This window comes from Gopherus flavomarginatus, chromosome 2 (assembly GCF_025201925.1).
Source record: "Gopherus flavomarginatus isolate rGopFla2 chromosome 2, rGopFla2.mat.asm, whole genome shotgun sequence".
Classification (NCBI taxonomy): Eukaryota; Metazoa; Chordata; order Testudines; family Testudinidae; genus Gopherus; species Gopherus flavomarginatus.
This window is the reverse complement of record NC_066618.1, coordinates 192,727,935-192,755,602: the sequence shown is the minus strand read 5'-3', so window position 1 is coordinate 192,755,602 and position 27,668 is coordinate 192,727,935. Positions and strand designations below refer to the sequence as shown.

Below are 27,668 nucleotides of genomic sequence, written 5' to 3'. Positions count from 1 at the left end.
CTTTGATAACATGTAAATTAAAAGCCATGCAGAGAGCTATCACGATTTGTAATACATGACTAGTCACATTGCTCAACCTATCGTTATTCGCTGAAGAAAATAAAACTTCAGCCAGACAGAAACCCTCTTACTCAGAGAACAGTATGCCTTTAAATAAAACTACTTTTATTGATAAACTGGTTTGTGACTGAAGCACAGAATGGAACTGTGAGAAACAGTCTACTGCACCAATATCCATCAGCCAAAAAATGACTCTCTCTGCCAGCATACAAATGAAGTCATTGTCACAGGATCAATGTGCCATTCTTGCTGGCCTGACCAAAATAGGTACACATCTCTAAAACTGACACAGCAAACATGAGAGAATGTTAAAAAAAACAAAACAAAACATTAAAGAAGCTTTAAACTATCCAAAAAATTACAGATTTAATTCCATGTCCTCAAGCATATCTGGCAGTGAACAGTGGAACATTGTGTTAATAAAGTAACAGTTGCTCATTCGTATTTTTAAAAATTAGAGTGAGAAGGAATCCACATACACCTTCCAAGTCCAGAACTGCATCTTGTAGAAACTTAAGTGGTCTGAGTTTTCAAACCCAGTGCAATATTAAAGAAATGCCCATTCCACCACATTAAAAAAAAATTCAGAAAAGCTTTAATACACAATACTACAAGGTTAAAAAAGACAAAAGAAAATGACACAGCTAAAAGTAGAAAAATACATTGTAAGACAATTATATTTGTTCCTTAAACTGTTTTGATATTACAAAATATTTTAGATTAGACCATTTTAACAATTTGTGGCATTTTCTGGAGATGAGAAACAGAATTGGGAGAAAAATTGCTTCCTTTGGGTAATGGGTCCAGGTACTGACTCCCAAGTTAGTAGCTCTTACATCCCTAAACAACATGGCAGATCCCTCTCTGATGCATCATGTCTGAAATATTGAGCAAACTGTTCAGAGATAGGCTAGGAAGTCAGCTAGTATCCTTCAAATAGTGTACTGTAGACAGACAGCCTTTTGTAGCTAAAGTTTTTGTGGATTCAAGTTGCCCCTAAAACACAGCAAAAAGCTCTTTCCATCAGTGATGTAGTCTGAGACATGGTCGTAATATGTACTTAAGTCATTCATATTTTTTGTTGCCCTTCTGGCTTGTGTTCTCTAAATTCATACTACTCATGTTTCCAAGAGATGGAGACGATGAAAACAGTCACTAAAATTGGTAATGTTCTTGTCTAATAAATATTTTAAAAAAATAACACGCTTTTCATGTGATGGTGCTGAAGTCAGTTTAAACTCCTTTAGGTAAATCTATTTTCCTTTTCACATACAGTAACCTAATATACAAAAATGTTATAACTCAAACAGTACTGCCACTGACCAGCAGGTGGTGCTGATCTAAAAGGAATGATGGTATCAACATCCTCCTCTATGCCTTTTACTTAGACTTTTAAAAAAAAATTACACATATACACACACATCTCATCTCATTTGGTCAAAGTTTTGTTTGGAAAGTGTAAATGCAGTGTTTCCCACTCTGGTGGCAGCAGTGTTGGGGAAACTGCTACTTTATATAGAGCTTGTCCAGATTAGATATAACATGGCAAATAATCGGTGTAAACAAGTTAATGGAAGACTGGTATGTAATAATAGGAGGACTGATTAATTGTCATGAACTTTTAACATTAAGAGAAAACTGTTTTTCTCTGACCAATTTAAAAAAAGACCCCACCTCAAACTGACACATTTGTTACTATTCTCAAAAATCCACTCAAACCCAAAAGAGCAGCGCTGCTGTTTCCTAGCTCATGGGATTTTTTCTGAAGTTTGTGTCAACTGAAAGTAATTTTAGATTTGGTGCTTCCATTTGCTCTCTCATTTTAAAACTGGGACAAACTATATATTTATACTATTTTTCAGAATTCGAAGTAACAGTTTTACATTTAATCCCCAAAATCATGTTTCCTAGAAAGTAACATTTTTCACACCCATGGGGTCTATATGAATGTAGGTTCTCTTGTTTTGTGCATCAGGGGTTGCAAGAGTCCAATTTGTTCCAATTGGCACTTAAGACTGAAAACACTCAGTACAGGAAATGCCACTAAAGTGTAATCACGGTTCCATCCTCTTCAATTCCTCCTCTGGGGATAACCAAACTATGTCGGGGATCAGTTTTTAAGGAGCTTAGTATTTTGTGGATGTTGCCGTTGCTTTCTCGGCCAGAGTTACTGTTGAGAGCCAGGTCTCTCTGAAGTCTGTGGCTAAGACTGCTGCCATTGATTCGGGAGAGGCTACTAGAGGGGAAGCTGTGCAGTTTGGGAATGTGCTGTGGGTCCAGACCTCCCTCAATGACAATGTCGGCTTCCTCATCACTTTCCATCTCATCAGGATGGAAGTTTTGCAGCACGTGTGAGGAAGGCAAGCTGTGGTGACTAGCTGTGCTATCTGTAGACTGGCCTGAGCTGCCAGACATCCTACTGCTTCGGCTATAATTGTTCCTTTGGTTTGCTGGCTTGACAGTGATAATAAGATTGTGGCTGTTGGCGATCATCATGTCCGTTACTTGGTCAAGGGTTTTCCCAGCCACTTCAATGCCATTAACTTCCAGGACCTCATCATTAACAGCCAGCAATCCTGTGCTCTCTGCTAAGCCGCCAGGAACCATACGAGAGATGAAAATACCAGGTACTCTTTCCAGTCCATGAGGAGTTACTCTCATACTGGTCCCATCGCGGATGTAAAATCCTAATGGTTTCTCATACCCGTGTCGATAGAGCCTCACTCTTCTGTGTGTTTCAGGAAGAATGTCCACATCAATGATGGAAGACACTGGTCTAAAATCCTGAGGCATGCTGATATTAATGTGGGGACGCCTGCGAATGTTGTCGTTGCGTAGGGTCACCAGAGCCTTCTTTTTCCTGGTTAGTGTGTTGGCCCCAAAGTTACTATAGTCCACTTCATCTGGAAAAGAGAAGATACTGTTATATATCAATGTTATGGATTATTGGTCAATCTGGAAGGTACACCTAATAAGCAGATCTGGTTCAGTGAAGTCTCTCTCCCAATATATGAATACCAATGAAGTTCACTGCTTAGCCAAAAATCTCATTTAATTTCATGTTTGTTACCACTTCACTCAGACAATTCACTGAATTACAATTAATACTTCCAATTGCAATCATATTTTGAAAGATTCATTTTAGATGTTCAGTCTTACTATCTGTTTTTATAGCATGAGAATACTTGCTACTGCAAGTCTGACACACGGTTCTACTCTTACGGACAGATTTTCAGTGGTAAGGACTTGTATTTTATGCATACATCTCAGGTGTGCAAATACCAGATGTCCATATGCAAATTATCCACACATGCCTAACTGTGAAATCTGAATCTTGGGAGTATTTTATGTCTAGGCTACAGATTTGTAAGTGTGTGTTGGTACCTGGAATGAGTGTTACTCTGTGTGAAGAGTGTGTTGTGTATATGTTTTTAAAAAGTGGTTAAATTTCCTTTGCAGTTTTATTCCAAGAGTGACTGATTCCAATCAGCAAAGAGATGCATAAACATGTTCTGAAGTTAAATATTCTATGTAAAGAGTTCATGCGGTGACTCTGAAAAATGCTCTAAGAGCCACAGAATAACAGATGTATCTAAAATCCTTACCCTAGTTCCCAGTACAAATATGGTATCCTATTTTAACATGCATTCATTGGAGAGATCTTTCCTCAGATGTTCAAAAGGGCTAGCACTTCTCAGATATAAGTATTAATAAAGTGTTGATTAATTCTACTGTTGGAAAACAAGCCTCTAAAGATAACAAGTGGTAAACAGTGAGAGTAACATTTTTGATAAGTACCACTAAGTTTTCATTCTTTCCCTGCCACAGCACCAACTGTTTGGGTGTATCAGTGTGTATTTGATGAGGAGTGGTATCTCTCTCTCTACTGGACTTAGTCAAAACCCAAAAGTGTTGGAAAAAAACAAAGTTTAGAACCAAATTTTACAGAAATGCTTTATGCCTGATCCTTTCTGATCAGTTTTTCAACAGGATTATGGAGATTTATACGAGGAATAATTAGAAGATGAAGACTATCAGGATGATTTTAAAGTTATACTAAGTTATCCAGCTGTTAAAAGAAACTGAAGTTCTTGGTCAGAGAAGCAGCATTTATGGTATTTTCTTCTAGTTGCATAAAACACCCCATTAATGTCCAAATTCTCTGTTGCCCTGCACCCCATTTGCATTATGTTAGCACAAAGTAGCTGTAGGACTCTCCCTCCCAAGAATACCTCCAGTGCAAGGGGCACCTCTTGGGCAGGTTTGCAACATTTAAAGCTTCTCCCTGTTCTCTTTCATTACAGGTCCCTCAAAGCTACACCAGCTGCTCTGCTACATTACCTTAGTAAGCACCATGCTGTGGCATTGTAACTACTCCAGAGGCAACCCATAGGATAGGCATCACCATTCCCCCCCACCCACCCCAATCCCCCACTCAGTGCACACTGGCAAAGTTAACACTGAAATGTTTAAATTATCCAAATATTAAAAAGTCTGAAACATTGCCAGGAAGTGGCCAGAGCCAGGATAGTGATAATGTAACAATATAACTGTCTTATTCAACAAATCAGCCCAGGCACATTCAGAGCTGCACTTATTTTACTGACCAACAGTAAAAAAAAAAAAAAAAAAATTGTTAAGCAGAAATTAGACTCTTTTCTGCTTCCCTCATAGACAGAATTGTCAACTAAATTTCATCTACAGAATCTCCATCACCGGTGAGCATTCATGAGCCAGAAAGAACCCAGATTGACTTCAGATTCCAGAAAGTTTACAAGCAGTTTATTGTGAGCCCTGTGAACTGAAGAAATTTGATGTAGATGTAATGACAAGCATGGACTCTCACTGCCAAGCTCCACCTCAAAAGTCAACACTTGCCTCCCCCCAACTCCACCTTGCTGCCTGACGGAGAGGTGGGTGGGTGGAAGAGATTTAAAATCAAAAGTTCTTCCTCAACCATAACTAAAGCATTGTGGTAGCAGCACTATTTTACTTCAATGAAAAACAATGAAACTTAAATGACTAAACTGTGCAGATTTTGGTCAAACCCAAGATTAAATAGCAATGTTTTAATTGATATTTAAAATACATAAAAACCAGTTTAATTTAGAACTTTCCCTCTGCAGTGTTAGAACCGTCCCCCCGTTATGCTAGTTCATGAGAACCAGAAAGAGATTCTGTTTCACTTTACCCATAGTGCAATAAACAAACTAGTCAGAGTACCTAACCATCCACTCACTCAAAATATCGACACAACATAAATGGCGAAAAGCAATGCTTTTCAAAATCACTCCGTTTTAATACTACAAGGCAGACTTGCAAAATTCTACTCATCCAATTAGCTAAGAAGAGTCTGATATCTTAATTTTCTTTACACGTCAGTGAGTAGACCAGTGGTTCCTAACCTATTTACCATTGTGGGGCGCATATTACTTGTATGTCCCTGAGATGTCACATGGGCTGCAGTTCTGTGCTGATTGCGCCACAAGCTCAGAACCACTGGAGTATACAGTGCATGGATTGATTTATATGACAATTTTCAAGATTGTTCTAAGGTAATATGAATGCCACAACTAAAGAAGAGTGATATCCATGCAACAAGTTCCTTTGGTTCCACAACTATGGGGGACGGGGGGAAAGATGACAGACCTGAATTTGTTTTGCTCTTTTGACCTTCTCACATGCACTCAGCCTACTAATCCATCTTCGGAGATGACTGCCCACATTCCTAACCTCTGAGCAGCTTTATACAGCTATCTTTTTTAATTAAAAAAGAACCTACCACAGAAACGGTTTTTCTTTTCCTCCAAACATGGATAAAGTAGGCTTTACATTACAAATCACACAGGCTACATTCACTGCAGGTCCACTGACTGTTTTAGGGTTCAGTATTTCATAACCAGCTTGCACTAGAAACCAATCCAATGTCTCATGCACACACTGGGATTTCCATTTTTCTGGTAGTGTCACAGTAGTTTTTAGCCCTGGCCAGTCATGCAATACTAGTTCTTAAGTTCATACCATTTTCATTTCTAGAAAACTAAAGTTTAATTTCTGGATGTTATTACCAAATGTTGTCACTCCAAAGCCCCAGGAACTAAGGCAGCCACTTGGCTTTGGAGATTGAGAGATCCAAATAAGCTACAAATGAAAGTTTTCTGGAAGAGTTCAAATACAAAAATACATGATGGACGATGACATAGCTTTTGCTGGGATGCCCTGCTGTCTCGCCAACAACTATACATGCAACAACTGATCTCTGCACTGCAATTTTTTCTAAAAAGGGAATATTCTTGCTTTATCCTACAGGGAAGTAGTTCCACTGAAATTTGACATCAGTTTCCATGACAGCAGAATGATGTCAATCACAGATGTGCAGGATGTACCAGAAAAACAGTGGTGAGGGTGGAAGTGAGGAGAGTACTTCCTGACTAAGTAAGTTACTTTGCATATAAAAGTTCTCTTTTCCAGTCTGTCCTAGTGTGCAAGTCTGTCAAACTGTGGTTTATTACTGAAAGTCAGCAATAAAAACTGTTCAAAAGTCAAATTGTCTGACACTGCGCTAATTACACAGGTACACAGTTAACAGGGGTTAGTAATATAGTAGTGAATAAGTTCTTGGAGTTTCTTCATCATAAAATGTCAGTAAGTACAGGAATTCCATTTTACTTAATGGAGTGGATCATGTTTGATTACTGGTTCTTAATGAGGATGAACAATTAGCGTTTGAAAGCTTGTAATATTCCACACAAGGCAAGCTGGCAGAATTCTCCACCCTACTTAAATCATTCTGATGTGGAATAAAATTGGATCCCTCTGTGGGTGAAAGATGTCAGTGTTTCTGCAAACTTCTGCACAATGCTGGGAACACTGTCTAGAGGTCCTGTATTTCAGTGAAAGTCAGATTACATAAATAAGAACAAAAGTGACCCCTGCATGGCAACAGTGTAAGAATTAAAGTAAATTAAAACTGTGACTGATGCTATTCACAGGTGACAGGAAGGAAGAACTAGACCAGCGGTTCTCAAATTCTGGGTCGGGACCCCATTTTATGGGGTCGCCAGGGCTGGCGTTAGACTGACTGGGACCCAGGGCCAAAGCTGAAGCCTGAGCCCCACCACCCAGGGCTCAGGCTTTGGCCTCCGCCCTGAGCAGCAGGGCTCAGTTTACAGGCCCTGCCCAGGGATGAAGCCATTGGGCCCCCCTGTTCAGGGTGGTGGGGTTCAGACTTGGGGGCCCCCCGGCTCAGAGCAGCAGGGCTCAGGTGGGCTGAGGCTTCAGTCACCACTCCTGGGGTCATGTAGTAATTTTTGTTGTCAGAAGGGCATCGCAGTGCAATGAAGTTTGAGAACCCTTGAACGAGACTTCTGGGTGCTGAATCCGAACACTGGATCCATTTCTTACTGAAGTGTTATAAAGAGCCTGCTTGAAGCTCTGGCAAGCATAAAATGCAGTGCTTACAGACTGATAAGAGAAGAAGTGTCCAGGATCTGATGGATCGAACTGCTATCACCGAAATACAGAAGACTCAGACATGAGTTTTAACTATGCTGACAATATTATTTCCTGTAAAATTTTTAAATATCAGAAAGAAGGGCTCCTGAACTTGTCAGTTCCATCCCATCTCACTTCCCAACATAATGCTGTACATACCGAAATACCTCAGAATTTTTCTGTAGATACCTACTATTACTGTTCCTCTTTCCCATAAGGCATTTACTTTCAGTGCATTTTACAAAAAATTCCATTACTGAGCAATCTGTTGGACAAATACTTGAAATATTTTTGGCTGCCTCCTCCCTTAACAATGAAAGGTGTTTTTTTATAGTGAGATGTATCTCACTAATAAAAAGATGTCTTAATTTTAACAGTGAAGAGACAGCCTTGCACAGGTGTTCCTGTAGAGAACCCGTCCTCAGGCATTTGAGATTACCAGGATTTTGTTTATGTTGGTGGAACTACCTCTTCTTGTCCCACAATATTGAAACCTGGTCTGACAGCTCACTCTCAAGTCTGGAAACTTTTTCCAGCACAGCTTCTAAGTTTTGTCAATGACTTCAAGCTAAAAATACATTTTTAGCAAGGAAAGTATCATCCCAAAATACAACAAGTGCGGAAATACTCGTGGCACCTATTAGTTATTCCTGTAACAAATGTGTATTCTGCCTCAAGCTGACTGTTTACACAACATAAATATTTACCTTCCTAGTGGCCATTGGGAATATTACCCTGGAGTCAGATTTATTTATTTCTGAATTGATTATATATCACAGGGGAGCATAGTTAAAGAGCTATTTATGAGGGAGAAGGAAACTCCTTAGAACATCTGGTTTTAGCCAAAAAAGTATTGCATTTCCTTAATTTACATGAAACAAGAAATTATAGACCTTCTGAAGCAACACCAGGAGCACCACTCCCATTGCTTGGACAGCTGCTTTTCATAGGAACTGCCTGCCAGGCTGAATACCAAAGCTTAGCCAGATAAGATTATATAAACAAGCTGAATTCCACAGAGAAGCAGACTGCCAGTCTCCTATAGGAACAGTTCATTTTAGACTCTACATTTTCAGAGTGTGCATACTCTTGGCTTATTATTTCCTCTGGGAACTGTGGAACATTAGTTGACAGCTCTGGAAAGTACTTCAAAGACAAAATTACTTCCACTAGGGAGAGCAGCACTTCAGGCAGCTTGGGAATGAGGCCAATGACTCATTAATAGCAATGGGTTGCCCCTCAATCCAATAGATCTCCATTACTGAATGTTAAAATAAGCAGAGGTCCTAGAACGGTTTGCGGGAGACCTTATGTTTAACCCTTCAGCCCTCCTATACACCCGCCTACAAACACTATTAATATATTTTACCATAATGTGGTTTATGTAAAATATACTGACAGTGTTGATTTAGACACGCTTAGGTACACTTGCACCATAAACTCTACAGAATGAAAACAAGAGTACTGTGACATGATCAAGCAACACAGATTGGCAGGAGAAACATCTTCAGCCAAATGAGATCTGGTTCAGATAGCATGCAAAAGGATTAAAAGGAAACAGACATGAGGTGAAAGGCTTAGGTGAGTTCCTAGGTCTAGTTCAGTGATGTGAATGAGTAATATTGGGGGGGGGGGGACACTAAGCTAGTGTTCAAATGAACCTTTTAATTATCCTGAAGTTAAAACAAACAAAAAATCTTTCTCCAGTAAGCCCCAGATGAGCTAAGTTTATGGTTTGATGAAGAACTGGTTGTACTTACTGTTCTATTTAAAGTAACTTCTCAAATTTTTCCCCTTTGATAATACTGTACAATGTGTTCAAAGAAACTGGACAGAATGGAGTCCTATTTTTCAGATGAAGGAGTAAGCTGGCTGTCTTAGCTGTGCTCCACACAGAGGAGTTTTCAAACAAAGAACAGGACAAACAAATACAGTCTCATTAAGTTAATAAAACAGAAACAATCACAGGAGAATGTGTTGAAATTCTTGCCTCTCTCTTATACGCTCCCAACCTCAACACATCTTACATTTTATAGGATAAAAATTGAAAACTAACGTGTTTTAGTAGTAACAACAACTGCAAATGCTTCAGTACACGTGTTCTACCATATAGAATGACAACACAAAGCGGAAACTTTATATTTGAACAGTATGGTTGGTAGCCCTGCTGCTAGGGTGACCAGACAGCAAGTGTAAAAAGATCAGGACGGGGGGGGGGACCCTAATAGGAGCCTATATAAGAAAAAGCCCCCAAAATCAGGATTGTCTCTATAAAATCAGGACATCTGTTCACCCTACCTGCTGCTGATTCTGGTCAACAGCAGTTTCTGTTGAAGACAATCTGTTATGGCGATTCAGTATTAAAAAGGATTTATTCACCTTTCAAAACATGAAATGGACTTTAACGTGTTTGTAAGTTTAAAATCTGAAGAGCCACAAGTGGTACGTGTCTCTCCCTTCTCCTCCCCTTGCCCCCTCCCCATCCCATTTAAGCTCTGTGAAGCATTCTAGTCTCTTCAGAGTGGCTATCATTCTGCAAGCTATCAAAGACAAAATATAACTAACTGTTAGCCTCAAGGCTTCTCTTCCTTTTCCAGCATCAGCAGCAACTGTGATATTAATAATTTCACAATTTTTTCCAAGACTGCTTGAGAATTTTCTTGGTTACAAGTTCTGGCTGGGCTGCCTGCTGTTGGTGCTGCTGGCCACCAAATGCCACTCTTCTGCTTACTGAATAATCTTGTCTACTGCTGCGTGCAGGGCCTGGTGCTTCTTCACATGTGTAGTCCCTGACTGCTCCTGTACACGCCACTCCTCAGGGGCTGTTCAGAGTATGGCCACAGGCTGAATAAGTTGTATGAGCTTGCCCTATGTAATTGGAGGTTTGGGAAATATGAAAAGTATGCCGCCAGGTCCGTAGTCTTATACTTCTCAAGCTTTCCCTACCTGCAGAGCCCAATGACTGCAAAGCACTCCTCCAGCCCAGCAGTTTGGGGCTCCCTAGGCAAGAGGACTAGGAGGTATTTGACCCCTAATTTAATTTGCCATCTGGAGAGGCAAGTGGCCAGTAGAGTGGACACTATGCAATACCTCCTCTCAACAAGTGCTCTCACACAGCTGTCACAGGTGTGCAGCTGTGTAAAAAAAAATGATTTTCTGCAGTCCATTTTCTCATTGGATAAATATTTGCCCAGAAAGAAGCTTCTGTTTAAGTTTCTTTCTCCTCTGGCAGTTTTTGATATCTTTTTATGAAGCAAAGACAGAGGAGTTTGCGGTTATTAATTTTGAATTCAAAGCAAGAGGTCTTTCCCTGACCTGGATTTCACACTTCAACGATAAGTGCAAAGTAATGCACAGGGGAAAAAATAATCCCAGCTACACATATACAATGATGGGGTCTAAATTAACTGTTTCTATCCAAGAAGGAGATCTAGGAGTCACTATAGATAGTTCTCTGAAAACTTCAACTCACTCAGTGAGCAGCAATGGTCAAAAAGAACGTTAGGAATTATTAGGAAAGGGATTTAAAAAAAAAGTCTTAATGCAACTTTAAAAATCCATGGTGCATCCAAACCTTGAATACTGTGTCCAGTTCTGGTCACCGCAACTCAAAAAGGACATGGTAGAACTGGAAAAGTTTCCAAGGTGGGCAAAGATGATTAAATGTATGGAACAGCTTCCATACGAGGAAACATTCAAGAAATTAGGATTATTCAGTTTACATAAGAGATGACTAAAGGAAGGTAGAGAGGTCTATAAAATCATGAATGGTTGGGAGAAAGTGTTATTTATTCTTTCCCACAATACCAATACCAGGAGTCACCTGGTGAACTTAATAGGCAACAAGGGAACAAACAAGCGAACATACTTTTTCCAAAGCACAACTAACCTGTGGAACTCACTGCCAGGGGATGTTGTGATGGTCAAAACTATAACTGGGTTGAAAAAAGTAATGGATAAGTTCATAGAGGATAGGCCCATCAATAGCTATTAGCTAAGATGGTCTGGGATGCAACCCTATATTTGGAATGACCCTAATCCTCTTACTACCAGAAGCCGGGTGTGAAAGACTGTTTCCTTAGAGGTTTTTAAGGCCCAGCTTGACAAAGCCCTGGCTAGGATGATTTAGTTGGTGTTGGTCCTGCTTTGAGCAGGGGACTGGACTACATGACCTCCTGAGGTCTCTTCCAACCCTAATCTATGACAGGACAGATCATTCCATAATTGCCCTGTTCTGCACACTCCCCCTGAAACTCTAGTATGGGCCACTGTCAGAGACAGGATACTGAGCAAGATGGGCCCATGTCTAACCCAGTATGGCAGCTCCTATGTTCTCTGCTGTTGTAAAAATGTTTATTACAGGCAGTAACAACCGTTCTCTCTTTATGGCCGTCAGACAGCCCATAAGACCATTTTGTCAGACAACTCTAGGTTGCAACAACTGAAGCAGAGAAAGTATTTTTTAAATAAAAGCATTATTCCTACCCGGAGAATGAAAAGTTTCAAGGTTATATTTCTCCCCACCTCTCCAAATACAGCCTTCACATATTTGTTACTCCATTCACAGCAAAGCCAGTGCAACAAGCGGATTGCTTTGGGGGAAATCCATCACCTAGTTAGCAAGAGCAGCATTACATTACTGAGCTGACACCTGACCGGTACCAGATGTAGAACAGGGAGAATCACAGCTGCAGGCAGTTCTCCAGCTGGCCAGAGCCTGACAAATGAAATTCCATAGTACTCTGAATGCAGGCGGCCCCTTGACATTCCAGAAGGGCGGGGGGGAACAATACATCCCATATAGCTGATGAAATTAAAGGGAGAGTAGTCTAGCAGGGTAGTCTAGTAGTCATTTTCAAATCAAGGTGCATTAAAAATACCCACCAGACCTATAATTAAGTGCAATCTCTTTTCAGTGTGTAAACAGTCAATGTGGAAACTGTAGCTCTGATCTAGTCCCGCCTTTAATTATTCTGTGTCCCCCAGTGAGTCTTGATCTGGAACACAAATATACAGTATGGTGCCATTTATTCATCCAAGTAATCAACCAATCAACAGATGTACCATTTTATTTCCATTTGGACACATACAAGTGCTGCATATCTATAAGAATCCACCCTTTTGAAGAACAAGAGAGTGAGGGAGGACGGTATTACTATGCTGTGAAGCAAAGCTAAAGGAGAGATCAAACTTTAATGGTTCCCTACAACCAACTCTAGTCGTAACAAAAATGTGAACCCTATGTATTAATGACTCAGTGAACTACACGTCAGTGTCCCTTTTGTGAAAAAACATCCTGCTTTACATTTTGTTTTAAAGCTACAATTAAGGGTATTGTCTACACTACCCGCTGGATCGGTGGGCAGCGATTGATCCAGCAGTGTTTGATTTATCACGTCTAGTCTAGATGCGATAAAATTGACCGAGTGCTCTCTTATCAGCTCCTGTATTCCAGTGCTGTGAGAGGCACAGGCAGAGTCGATGGGAGAGCGGCAGCAGTTAACTCACCATGGTAAGTCAATCTAAGTACGTCGACTTCGAAGTTGCGTAACTTAGATCGATTCCACCACCCCACCCCCCGCAGTAGACCAGGGCTAAGATTTTGTGAGAAGTAAATATAATTGCTTTCCCCAGTGTTTAAAAAAAGGCAGAAAATACCTGTAACAACAATTCTGAAGTCTGGAAAGTAACAACAAGATGGGTAAACATGGTAGGTGCTGCCAGGCTACTGTTGGAATAATTAATTGTGATATCTGGCATCATTCTTGAATACTGTGTACAGATGTGGTCTCCTCACCTCAAAAAAGATATTCTAGCACTAGAAAAGGTTTAGAAAAGGGCAACTAAAATGATTAGAGGTTTGGAGAGGGTCCCATATGAGGAGAGATTAAAGAGGCTAGGTCTCTTCAGCTTGGAAAAGAGGAGACTAAAGGGAGATATGATAGAGGTATATAAAATCATGAATGATATTGAGAAAGTGGATAAGGAAAAGTTATTTACTTATTCCCATAATACAAGAACTAGGGGTCACCAAATGAAATTAATAGGCAGCAGGTTTAAAACAAATAAAAGGAAGTTCTTCTTCACGCAGCGCACAGTCAACTTGTGGAACTCCTTACCTGAGGAGGTTGTGAAGGCTAGGACTATAACAGTGTTTAAAAGAGAACTGGATAAATTCATGGTGGTGAAGTCCATAAATGGCTATTAGCCAGGATGGGTAAGGAATGGTGTCCCTAACCTCTGTTTGTCAGAGGGTGGAGATGGATGGCAGAAGAGAGATCACTTGATCATTGCCTGTTAGGTTCACTCCCTCTGGGGCACCTGGCATTGGCCACTATCGGTAGACAGATACTGGGCTAGATGGACCTTTGGTCTGACCCAATACGGCCGTTCTTATGATCAAGGGACGGCATCTTTCCTAATTTGTACTCAAACAGGGAACTTTTACTCTGTGGAGAAGGCTGATCTGGGAGAAAAACAAGATTATAGGATTTATTAATATCAGAGGGATTTTGAAGCAGCAATTGATGATTTGCAAGGGGAGTAGAAGGGCCTTGGACAACATAGGAAGCAGGGAGAGGAAAAACAGGTAGCTCATTTGAAGAGGATTTACAGTCCTCTGCAGAGGTTTAAACTGCCCCAAAGAGACTGTATTGGAATGAATCAGTATAATTTTTCTACAGACATCTACATGAAAGTTAAAAGTGGAGCTTTCCCCTTCTTTTTATCTTTTCAACTTTTCCCAGAACTGCAAAGCTTTATCTCAATGAGAGCTGCAATTGTAGTGGTACTTGCCAGGAGGAAGAGCAGCACGCCAATATCAGGCCCAGTCCTTCCAGATGGTGAGTCTCCCTCAAATTCCATTTGCAACATGATCGATCTGAAGTAGATTTTACTCTTTGGGACAGGGCTCCATAGTTTGTCACAAAGTGCTAACCCATAGATAGATAAATGGATGAGAAAAGTTATAGACTTTCACAGATGTTTTAAAGTTCTGTTATTTACTAGTAACGTTTGTGTAGAAAGTGATATTTGCAAAGAAAGGTTGCTCCAGTGGGTAGGGCACTAACTTAGGTCATGGGAGACCAGGATTAAGTCCTCTCCCTGCGTGACTTCAGGCAAGTCACTTGGCCCCTCTGTGCCTCAGCGCCCCATCCATAAAATGGACATAATAGTTCTTCTCACAACACCTTTTTAGGTAGGGGATTAAGGATTGTGAGGTGCTCAGAAACTATGGTAGTGGGGCCCCACATAAGTACCAGAGACAGACGCACTAAACCAGTGTTAGAGAGAGGTTCTAGTAAACAGTATTTCTCTTAGCACGGAAAACTGCCAGCCTCTCTGGTGCATTCCTTTGCTGAGTAATGCTTCATTCATCACAAGCTAGTTCAGACAGCCAAGATGGCAGCTTCCTGTTCCTTCAGTGGTTACTGATTTAGAGAAAACACTATCTATACATTAAAAAATTGGGCATTTGTATTTAACAAATCAATAAATACTTTAAAAGGAAAACAAATGTATCTTATTAAACATCGAAGATTAAAGCTTCTAAAACCAAGCCTCACCTCTTTTTAGGACAAGACACGTTTTCAAGTGGTTGTAAATGACATCTTTAATGCCACATTTTACATTTTATTATCTCTCTCTCTCTCTCTCTCTCTCTCTTTAAAAAATACTAACACTACAGAACAGATACATGTCCAATAATGGTTTGGTCAATTTTAACTATTGTGTGAAGATGGGTGTTTCCTTCAGATGTGAAGTATCAGAGGGGTAGCAGTGTTAGTCTGGATCTGTAAAAAGCAACAAAGAGTCCTGTGGCACCTTATGGACTAACAGATATATTGGAGCAAAAGCTTTCGTATACCCACTTAGTCAGACGCATGGGTGCCACAGGACTCTTTGTTGCTTCCTTCAGATGTGGTGCTAACATTTGCTTTGTTTACATAGCCCTTTTCTTGTTGTTGCCATTAGCTGGCAGAGTATAACCCACATATGTATACACACTACCCCTTATCTCAGAATTAAAAGGTTCCAAATTAAGTGTGGCATAAAACATTAATTACAGCATTCTTCTCTCAAGTCCTGACCTTTGGGAGCCTCCCAAACTTTGCAGGCTGAAATTAAGTTAGTCACAAGATAAACACTTGTCATGGATCAACCTTCTAGCCTAATGGGTCTGCACAGCTGTATCTTCTCTCTAATCAGTTCTATGCAGCTGCTGTTCAGGATACTATAGGCCTTTTAAAACTGGCAGGCTAACCCCTCCACCTGCACACCAGAGGATAAATAGCACTGCCCTTCAAACTGGCAGAAAGGTTTTGACTCATTATCATAATTGAACAGGAACACACTGCAGTTACTTACAGGAGACAAATTCCATTTCCAATCCCTTGGTTCCCCAGATGACAGCATTACAAAGGCTGTTGGGAGTGCCCAGAATCATTCAAGAACAACCCCTCAGGCAGAATAAGGAGTGGCACTGATAAGTTCCAAGAGGGAGTCATACCTAGTCATCTGCAGTTAGGAGGATAGTTGGTAGGATCCAGTGCCTTGAGAACAGGTGTGTAGAGCGTGGGAAAACCAGCAGAAGAGGAAAGACTGCTGAGGCCCAAAGAAACGGGGGGACTCTTGGGGGAGAGGAGGGTGCCTCAAAGCATTGCTTAGGCGAAGTACAAGGACCACAGAGAAGTTCCATTGCTGCTCAATGCGCCACTTATTTAAATCACAAGAGAAGCAAAGAAGTGGTTTAAGGAGGGGCATTAACATTTTAATTTTTGTAAGTGGGTTTAGTGCCACCAAATCGAAGGCTAGTTCTCTTGGGTGTCTCTCCTGAAGAGGATATGGATTTCATTTCTTCGTAGGCAGAAATTTCTTTTTGGGGGGTGCAACTTTTGCCTCACGCAACAGAGGAAATCAGATGGTCCTGACTGACTTCACTGGTGGAACATTCTAAAGCTATTGAACACATTTCCTTAATGAGAAATGAATCTCTTCCTGACTAAATACAGTGGTATAAAAATATATTTTTTCTTCTCAGGTCCCAATTATTCCTGGAGAGGCACAGCCCTGTGATGGAGGCAGTGTGGAGCACTGGGTTGCACTCTGCTTATTTCCTCAAACTGGAGGATGACGAGGCAGGGCCATGACGCCTCCATCATCACCCTCTCAGCTTAGGAGAGCATGCTGCACCCAGTAAAGGGATGTAGCAGCAGGTATACGCTCCCTGTGTACTGGGGAGCTCCAGTAGGCCGTCTGTCTCCAGAGACTGCAGCTGTACCTAAACTTCATGTACAATGCAGGGGACTGTTCCTTGCAGGTGTACCTCTCGCATACCTGCATTAGGGACCAGACACAACCTAGTCGTGTGTGTGTAAAACTGAAATCCTGCTGGATATAGGAGGAAACTGAATAATACAATCGTATGTTCACTTCAGAAGTGTTGTTTTTCTTTAAACATGTTTAATAAAATATTTCCACACAAAAGCTGCTAGTGACAAGTCATAAATACATGTAGGGATGGGGAAACACCTCCTATGGCATGTGACTGACAAGTTACAAAGTACTACTCGTATCCTTTGCTATGACAACTGATGCATTTGAACTGATGCATATGGGGGGTCTTGTGCATAGGGGGAGACATCAGAAACACAAACACTTCTTTTCCTAGGGAATTTCACAGAAGGCTCAAATGCAATTTTTTCACCTTTTAAATAAAGCAGTGTTCCTCTTATAACAGACACTCCCTTGGACCCTGGAGCTGGGAACAAAGTTAAAAATGTTTAACTGCTTTCAAAACATTAGAATAGCAATATCCTTTCAGATTATTCACAATTTTTTTTTAATTTTTTTTTTTACATACCGAGAGCTTTCTGACACCTGACCCAGTTCAGCTCTGTGGATTTTGTGCCATTTCTACATAAAATTTGTGCCAATCTAGCAGAATGATCAGATCTCATACTAACTAGGTGGGTGAGATGTGCCAATATTGTCTGAATGATTACTCTAATATTTTGATACTGGAGATAAAAATGCTGCAGATGCTTTCTAAAACAGACCCTTTATCTATCTGCTTATGTTGGCACCCATTGTATTATCTGAGCACTTTGAGGACAGACGACTAGTACTGCACGTGTGAGACTATGATTTTTCAAACTCCCCACAACTGCTACAGTCACACTCACTAATCTTGGTACAGCTGCTGTGGATATATTGTGCTTAGGGCATATCCAGGCACTTCTCTCCATTCCCTCCAACCTTCCAGTTTATCTTCCCAGGGACAACAGGCCATTTAAAACTTGCCATCTAAACTGCTCTTTGCCCATCTTTCAAGTGTTCCACATACTTTAGGAAAACTTTTAGAAAAGCGAGATTACAGTTCTCCTGGACAACTCTCAGATTAGTCCCACTGGCTACATGGCTCACCACTCACTTGTTCACATTTTCCACTTATTCTGGACGAGCAGACAAGTGGTCTTTTCAAGCCCTGCTGTAGATGCTCTCGAAAACGTTCAGTGCTGTATCTAAAGGCTGCAGAGTCAACACACTAGGCTAATGGAAAGGGTTCTGACCTATCTCCAGTTTTATAAGTGCATTTTCCTTCGTTTTGTATGACAGCCAGATCCTTGCCTAGATATACAAATGCAGTCTCCTATTGTTAATCCAGAGCCTGATCTTAGAAAAAGCATATGGGTCCTGAAAGCACAGTTTTCCAATCAAGTGCTTCTAAGTCCTGGTAGGTTGCAAAATATAGGTTTAAAAAGCATCCCTCTCTCCCAATTTAAGAACTGTTTCCGTAGTATATATTCAATGATTCACTAACAATACTTGGTACCTCTACAGTAGTGCATTCTCCCTCCCATTGGGGCCCCAACCTACTTGCTATTGTTTAGGTCACTTGCTTATATCTATTGAGGTAGTACCTAGAATCCCCAATCAAAGGTCAGGGATTCATTGAGTTAGGCTCTGTACCACAACAAAGAACAGTACCTAAGCAAGGGAGTCTAGGTGTCTGTCAAAAGACATTGAGCGTATATGTCTACACAGCAACTAGACATCCACGGCTGGCCTGTGCCAGCCGACTTGGGCTATGGGGCTGTTTTATTGCTGTGGAGACTTCTGGGCTGGGGCTGGAGCCTGGACTCTGGGACCCTCCCACCTAATAGGGTTCTAGAGCCCCAGGCTCCAGCTCGAACCCAGAAGTCTACACTGCAATGGAACAGCCCCGCAGCCCAAACCCCGCAAGCCTGAGTCAGCCGGCACAAGCCAGCAGCAAGCTTTTCTTTGCAGTTAGACATACCCTAAGATAGTCTGACTGAGCCAAATGGAGAAATTGGACTTCATCCTCTCTCTAAATTTGATATTCCCTTTTGTCCAATGCATTGGCTTACTGTAGCTATGAAGAAAGAATAAAAAGGAGATCCCAGGGTTGCATGGCTTTGACAAAGGCTCAGGCATACCTGGAATTCCTGTCACCAGAAATTCCATGCGTCAGTCTTCATGCCTCTCCTATCCCAAGAGAGACAATGCTAAGTCCCAAAAAATGACTATAAATAACTTATTATGCTTGGGATCACCATACTGGCAGGGAAAAATAAAATGACTTAAAAGTGTCTCCAAAGACTCTATAATGCCCATTGACAAACAGATCCATCTATTCAAGGTAAGTTCACAGACTATGCGCAGACATCACTGCCTTTTCATCACAATGTGCGGGAGGGAAAGAGTCCAGCCAAACCACAAAATGTATAGATTTTGGGTGAAAAGTAAATGATTTATACTAAGGTAAACTCTGTAAGGAGTCACTAGAAAGAAGCACAGCTGACAGCAGGGGGATAATCATTTTACGTAGTACTGTGCATATGTAGATCTCCAAGTGCTTAAAAAAAAAAAAGTACTGGGCACCAGGGATTAAATTTGTATTGCAACAGATAAATTAGCTGAAAACTGAAGAATACACAAGTGGTTGTCTGAGATCCAATAGCTTTGAACAATGGAGAAGGATTGTGGGGTTTTAAAGGCAATGCAGTACTGAGGATATAGAATGTCATTGACAAATTATGCTGAATAGTTTATTTTTGTTTCCTGAGTCCTCACGATCAAAGTATCTAAAACTATAAAAAGTTAAGCACTATTGACAACATTTAATTCAGACAAACTTCAGCATACAGTTATGTCCTTGTCTAACCATGTGTCTACAGAGCAATTAAACACCCATGACTGGCCCGTGTCAGCCTGGTCTGACTTAGGCTCACAGGACTTCAGCTGCGGGATTGTAAAATTGCCATGTAGATGTTTGGGCTCAGGCTGGAGCCTAAGCTCTGGAACTCCATGAGCCAAGGAGGATCCCAGAGACCGGGCTCCAGCCCAGCACAAATGTCTACACCACAATTTTACAGCACAGTACCCAAGCCCTGAGAGTCTGAGTCAGCTGACACAGGGCAGGCACAGCTCTTTAACTGAAATATAGATATATTCCACAGGTCAATTCCTATTGGTAGTTTCAGATCTCCACTAAATTTCTCCCCTCTCTCTTCAGCGCCCTACCCTGTGGGTTCCTTCTGTGAAACTGTAAGTTTCTATCCTTCCTCTCCCACCCCCCCACAAAAAAACCCACCCACCAACAAAAATTTTATTCCCTTCAGACAAAGCTAGTGTTCTTTGCCATGTCTGTCTTCACCTCACTTTCTAAATATTTTTTGACAATATCAGGAATTGCAAAATCTTTATGAAATAAGGCAGCATCACTAATTCTGTACTAAATTCCCACAATGGAAGCCAAATGGTGACAGATGCAAGATATTTTATCTAATTACACACCCATCTTCAGCAAAATTAGATTAAGAAACACCAAAGTTAGTGTATTCTGCAACTCATTTCTTTCTTTAAAATATTTTAATATACATATGCTTCAATTTTTAGTGGTGTTTTAACATTACTTAACATGATAATAGTCTAGTATGCCTGAGACAAATGTTTGCTTCTGTGTATCCTGGAAGAAGTATTCTGTGTAGCATAGTTATATGTTAAAACGCAACTAAAAATTGAAGTGTAGACACTCCCTTTGGGTGTCAGATGTCTTTCAGAAAAGAACTGGATTGTTCCAAGATGTGCAGAGGTTGCCCTACTCTGAGCACTTCCTCCCATCTTGAGCAACAGATGAAGACAGTATAAAAACCTGTAAAACCTGTCTCTTAAAAAGCTACCGAAACACTTGCCCTTGGCTGGGGGAAACCAACAACATGTAAATCCAGACAGCTGCAATGGGAAAAAGAAAGACAGGGAGAAGAGTTTTCTGGGCCTCCATTTGCTTATGGATAAAATCCTTATTATTATTATTTATACACTAATCCCCCTATAAATATCTGCATCTGTCCAGTTTTTCTTCTGGATGGGTACATCATAGCATCTAGAGCTTCATGTTAAAGTTTCAACAGAAAAGCATCTCTTTGTTCCGTCAGTTCATTTTAAATGGGTCTGGCCTTTGGCCAGGGCAGTGCAAAAGCTGGGCTCAGTCAAAAGGAAACGTTTTAAACTATTAACACTGTATTTGCATGCCAAACACGAATACTGCACTTTTAAATAAGAAAACGAAAAATAAAAGGCTCCAGCTATGAATCATCTGCTTGTCTGGACAAGAAAGTTTTACAGAGACAATCTGGAAAATCCTGATTTTAGGAACTCCTGAAGTTTTTTGAACACCTGCATGGCTCTGTTTCACAGAGCACAGATTCTGAAAATATTTGTGGGGGAGGTAAACCGTATTTATTCTGGGGGAAAACTATTCAGTCCTTGGGAAAGCACTGGAGTCCTGTTTGTTTTTATGCTTCTCCAGTTAGATCAGTCAAAGGCCACTGTAACGTAAACATGCCAGACTTCACATCTACTATCTCCCCACATGACTGGGAAACTATTTTAGCTGAGCTCTGCTCTTTAGTTAATTTTGGATTGTTGCATTTGATTAAAACGATATTACACAGCCCACAGGAAGTGAGGAGGAGATTCCTAGCCTTGTAATAATGTTAGTCAATAGCTCCCAGCACTCCCTCTCCAGTGCTATGCACAGAATGAACATCACATTGTTAGTCTGACAAACCGTGGGAGGATACTGGGTTGGAGACTCGTCATATTGACGAGTCAGCCATAATTCCTTCACAATGGGTGCTTTCTATAGAAGCTGGATATCAAAAAACCCTCCCAAAAACTACAGAACATAATAAGCAAGTTTCCTAAACAGGGACCCAGCTCTGCCAAATCCATCTGATATAAAAAACACACACAGGCTGGTGACTAGAGTTACTGGAGATGGGTATGTCTCTTCCCAGTAAGGACAGACTCCTATCATAACCATCAGATGACACAAATGTTAGCATTGAGGTAAAATATAAGGACTGCTATTTTGGAGGCATTATTTCAGAAGGCAAATGAATACAACAAGTGAGTCAATTTACATACCTTGGTAGTAATGTGCAAGCCAATGGTGATGTCTAGAAGAAAATAATATCACGAGCAGGCAAAGTGGCAGCTGCATTTACCAGCTTAAACAAGTTTTGCTCATTGAAAATGTACAACTTAAAAGACCAGATTATGAAACTTCAACTCAAATGTTATTTCCACCTTAATATGTGGGTTAGAATGCTGGAAATCCACTGAAGTTGGATGGACAGACATCTAAATGCCTTTGAAAGCAAATGCCTGAGGAAAATACTAGGTATTAAGTGGAACAAATTTATAACTACTGCAGAGCTTTGTCCGAGTTCAACAACCCCTCACCTCTAAAGTTATCCAGAAAACATGGCAATATAATATTAATAGCTAGCTCTTACATTGTGCTTTTTATCAGTAGATCTCAAAGCACTGCACAGTCTTTAATATCCTCCCAACACCCCTATAAGGTAGGGAAGTAGTATTATCCCCTTTTTACAGATGGAGAACTGAGGCACAGAGGGGCTAAGGGATTGCCCAAGCTCACACATGAAGTCTGTGGCAGAGCTGGAAAATGAACCCAGGTCTCCCAAGTCCTAGGCTTGAGACATCCTTCCTCTTGGACGTGTGTTAAGAATGATACTGATGTGTCTACTCTGGCAGGCATGTTACTGGGCAACTAGAGGAACACGCAAAAGGGGCTGACCAAAAGAATCTCTCCATTGAACACTACTCCAAAAGGGAAAATTTATGGGACTTGACACAGGACATGCCCAAAGTGGCCCCATACAGAGAGGGACAGTGGAGCCTTGTTCATGTGCTGAGCAATATCGGACGGTGATAGTGGGATTCAGATTTGGAACGAGTATTGTCTTCATACAAGGGCAAACTAAGTAAACCAAGACATTTTCTGGGAACAGTTGCTCTTATCTACGGAATATAATGCAAATCAAAGTGGGCTACTGGGAACATCCTAGTAAATGGGACACTGAATAATTAACAGATGTGCTCTAGAAACTATTTTGGGCAGGTACTATGGTCTGTGTTATACAGGAGATCAGACTAGATCAGCAGTTCTTAAACTGTGGGTCACGACCCCCTTTGAATGGAGGTGCCTAGACTGTCTTAAGACATGCTGGGGCCCGGAGCTGAAGCCTGAGCCCCACTGCTGAAGCCTGAGGGCTTCAGCCTTGGGCTGCAGGACTCAGGTTGCAGGCCCCCTGCCTGGAGCTGAAGCCCTTGAGCTTCAGCCTATGCTCTAGGCTGGAGGGACCAAACAGCAGTGGGGATTGGGCTTTGGCCCCCTACCCAGGGCAGTGGGGCTTGGGCAGGCTCAGGCTCCCGGCGTTGTGAAGTAATTTTTGTTGTCAGAAGTGGGTCATGGTGCAATGAAGTTTGAGAACCCCTGGATTAGATGATCCCAATGGTCCTTTCTGGCCTTAGAATCCTTGCAAAACAGGGTAAACTGGTGGCAGGTAAGAAGATTCATATTGTACAAGAATAGCTAAAGCTAGGAACTATGAGTCAGAAAGTTTGGGTTCTATTCTAAATGGAGATAGGCTTACTATTTACCCTTGCGCAAGTCTCTCATCCTCTGTACCTCAATTTCCCATCTGCAAAGCTTCTTATCTTTATGAAGATCTTTGAGATCCTCAGATGAAAGATGCTATGCAGGTACAAAACACAAGGAGATTTTAACTACTAGCAGAAACTTCACTTAGAAAAAAACTCTGAAATAGCTGAGCTTAAAATGTGTTTCCCGTTTAAAGGAGCTCTAATAGAACCAAGAGTTAAAAGGGACCAGCACAAAAACCAAAACAGTTGCATAGTGGGGTTAGTCTGAAAGTCCAAAATTATATTACAGGTGTGGCCAAACTGTGACTCTTTTACAGTTAGTGTGCGGCTCCCAGAGCCCTCCCATACATGTCACCCTCCCCCCATCCCTGTTCTCCACCTACAAGACTGGGGGTGGGCGCTCAGGGCTTCTGCTCCGCTGCAGAGTGGTGGGATTAGGGGCTTCTGCCCTGTGGGGGTGGGGGGAGAGGAGAGGTTTTAGCCCAGCAGGGAGGCATTGGGGCAGAAGCCCTACACTTCATCAGGTACCAGCCCGCAGGGCAGGTTGTGTGTATCTTGCAGCTCTTGAACTCCTGAAGATTATTGTATGCGGCTCGGAGGGTCCGTAAATTTGGTCACTCCTGTTATATTGGAAGCCATGAGAATACTATAAAGCAGTTATTTAAGAGAAGGCTTGTTAATTAGACGTGGTCCTTAGGTTGAGTTTCACTCTGCTAATTTATGATGGATCTGTTATTCTGAGAGGATTTGAATATTTTTTGTACAGTTTTGTGAATTCTTCAGAATCCTTCATTATAAAAGTACAATATAAACACAAATCCTGGGCATTCTAACAAAGAAAACCCGTCTATGACAACTGCAGCTCCTGTAGCAGATTTCCTAAAGGTGATATGCAAAGACAAGAGGGATTTTGTACCCTTTTTACTACTTTGATGTATAAAAGAGACCCAATGCTCTTCCCCTTCTAAAAAAGTCCTCCTCTCTCATACCCCCAGGTTTGTTTTTACATCAGGAATATCTGGGCTGGCCTTTCCTACTTGTGCTGGAGAATTTGTTGGCGGTCTCTGATGGGGACTGGGAGTTCTCTCAGCCCTCCACTGAAGTGGAAGAGTTTATGAATCTTAACGAAGACTTCTCCCTTTTCTCCCCAAGCAGTCATAGAACTGAATTAAGTAGGTGTTAGAAACAAATTGGGGATTAAACAGTCTGACTAAAAATCACTGTTTCAGTTAGGTTTGGATTCCTTAATAGCGTGACGTCTGAATTCCACCAGGTCTCCAGTGGCCCATAAAGTCATCTGAAGTAAATGAGACATACGTGTCTAGTGCAGCAATCCAAGCATAATATATAGATCAAATAATCTCTCAGACTCTCTTTATAGATCAAAGTACAACACTAGGCTTTCTCACCCACTATACAGGTCACTTAACAAACACGCTTTATTCTCCAGGGAGCCAAAAAATCCTCCCTGTCATTCTCAATGCAGAGGAATGGTTACAGAACCAGTGTTTACACTTCATAATCATAGTGGTGGCCGTCCTGCTAAAGAATGACATTTACGAAAGCAGTAGAAGATTGTAGAATACTGGCAGTGCTACAGGAGTAAAGAAAGGAACATTTCTTATCTCTCTTTCTCCATTAATTTGCGCTAATTTAAAAGACTGCAGTAGGACCTTTTCCCTTATAATTATCTGCAAGACCTCAGAGTTACTAAAATAAATCTATACTGTATCAACTGTTTCTTCTTGGACACGTGTTTTTTCTTTCCATGTGTCTAAAGGAGCTTGGAAGTTGAACGCTTCTATTTACTGTTCTATTCATGCGCCACCATCACAGCTGTCCCAGCAATACAAGAAATGGTTAACAGATTCTGGTTCTAGGGATTATACAGAGCTGCTTAGAGACCTGATCTCTCCTCTAGATAATTTCTCTCTGAGGAAACCATGCTGTTAGTTGGGTAGGGTTGATGGGGTGGGGGAGGAAATCATTCCTGTTTACTATTAAGCTCAGCGATTCAGTTGGAAGTCCCCTCCCAACTAAAAGTAGCACCTGGATACCACAGTGATTGACACATCAAATGCCTACACCAATAAATATGTTAAAGACCGGCCTAAAATTGGTTAAGAATCATTAAAGTATGCGCTAATGACCATTAATGTGAGAGGAATAGGATCGGTAGAAAATACTACCTAATATTGAGGCATATTTAAGGAAGGAAGAAACATGAGTCACCTGAACTGGTACTGGAAGATCAATGTGTTTGTGTCTTGTTAACAAGAGGATTTCCCACAAAAGGAAATAGTCATCTTGATCCGGTAGGTAATAATGTCACGTGCTATTAGACTTTACATTTGAATTGCCGGAACCCATGGCCCACCTATATATTTACAAGGTCTCATGGTCAGCTACCTAGACTAGACACTGACAAGTAAGAGGAGCCATGCTGAAGGTACTAATTCAACACTGTCAGTAAACTTGGTGCCAGTTTAGTTAAGCTCTCCACGGTATTCAAATAAAAGTTTATTTTATGACATTCCTTCTGTAGAATTGCCAATAAATTATTATTTCAAAAGACCATTTTACCTGGATCCCAGAACTTTTGGCTGGAGCATTTTCTGACAGGTGCCTCAGACAAAACAATTGTGACCTCTGGAGCAGTAAGCTGTAAGTTACCACGATTGCCAAGCAGGCAAGAGCGGTGATCTCCTTCTTGAAACATTACTACAGAAGGCATGGGTGCTAGGGCTAGAGCCACTCAGCCCCTCCCAGATCTGAGCCACCCCACTGCCCTCGCGCATAGCAGGCAAAGCTCTGCCTCTGGGGGTATCAGGGCCGGCAGGACAAACAGGGTGACTGGTATTCCAAGGGACAGCCCCTTATTTCACAGATTTAGGTGACCACCCATCCCTTATTTTAAGATGTATTGAACTGTATTAAACCTGACAGAAGTACCATTTTAAACATTAGATTATGATAATTGCATTGTATACCCGAAGGCAGCAGAAATATACACTTAAGAGAAAAATACATGCTATGCTGAGAGAAATGGTGTTTCCCATTAAAATCAAATGTTGTCCATTATTTTTCATGTGGATTTCCCTTAGTTCCATCAAACAAAGGGTGATCTACTTAGTCCCTGGAGTAAGGCAACAGGGCCCTGTACAGTGGGCATAATCCGTCTTGAGTGTGGCCAGCGCCCCGTAAGCTAGCCCCATCCCTGGTGCGGCAGCAGCAAGTCAGTCCCTCCCCGGTGCCTGTGAGGGAGGCAGCAAGTGTGACCAGAGGGAGGAAAGGACTGGAGAGGAGAGGAGGGAATCAGACATCCAGCTGCAGCCACTGGCACCGCAATACAGCTCCCAGCCCCTCAACCAACCTCTCCCAGCCTATCCCTTTGCCATAGCCCCCAACCCATTCCTTCCAGAGCCCCACCTCATCCACCTCCCATTAAAACAAATCCAATCTCCTGTTACTTCATCCCCAAATACATAACCCAGCCCCCCACAAAAATTCATGCCACAGCTCCCCACCCATTCCACCTCTCCAGCACACCAACCTGCATCTTCCCAAATAAATTCACTTCCTGTCACATCCCGCCAAAAACATCCCACAAAACATGACCATACCAACATCCAAACCCTTCTCCCACTCCCCAGAGCCCCACATCCCTACTCCTCAAGCCTGATTCCCCAATTAACCCCCTCTTAAAACCTCCCTTACTCCTCACCATCCCCAAACCCCACTTCCCTTCCCCCAACCTGCCCCTTCACCCCTTTCCACTGCTCCAGCACCCTAAGTCCATCTACCCTACAGATTAGCACAAATGGCTCCAATTCCTGGCTGCACCGTCTTCCTTTCCACTTCTTCAGTTGCTCCCGTCCCCTGTGTCTCCCCCAGGGACTTCCCCACAGGACCTCTCACCCCTTTAGCCTTGGTATTAGCATCCAATCTTCATTCTGGAGCGTTATGTGCGGCTATGCCCCTTTCCACCCTTCTCTCCTCCCTCCTTGTTTTCTTGGGGTAGTCAGACCACTAGCGCATCTCCCCTACCCTCCCCCAATTCGGAGGAGCTTGCCACAGCAAATCTGTGAGTGGCAAGAGCCAACGAGCTGGAGTGG

At 41.7% G+C, this 27,668-nt stretch overlaps 1 protein-coding gene across 1 annotated transcript in view; it reads right to left on the bottom strand.

Annotated features, from left to right (window-relative positions):
• Window positions 1–260: 260 nt before the first annotated feature.
• PARD6G (par-6 family cell polarity regulator gamma) overlaps window positions 261–27,668 on the bottom strand; it is a 97,642-nt gene continuing 70,234 nt past the window's right edge. The window contains exon 3 of the mRNA XM_050941853.1: window positions 261–2,963. Coding sequence (XP_050797810.1) covers window positions 2,104–2,963 — 860 coding nt within the window. The 3' untranslated portion in view covers window positions 261–2,103. The remainder of the gene's footprint in view (window positions 2,964–27,668) is intronic.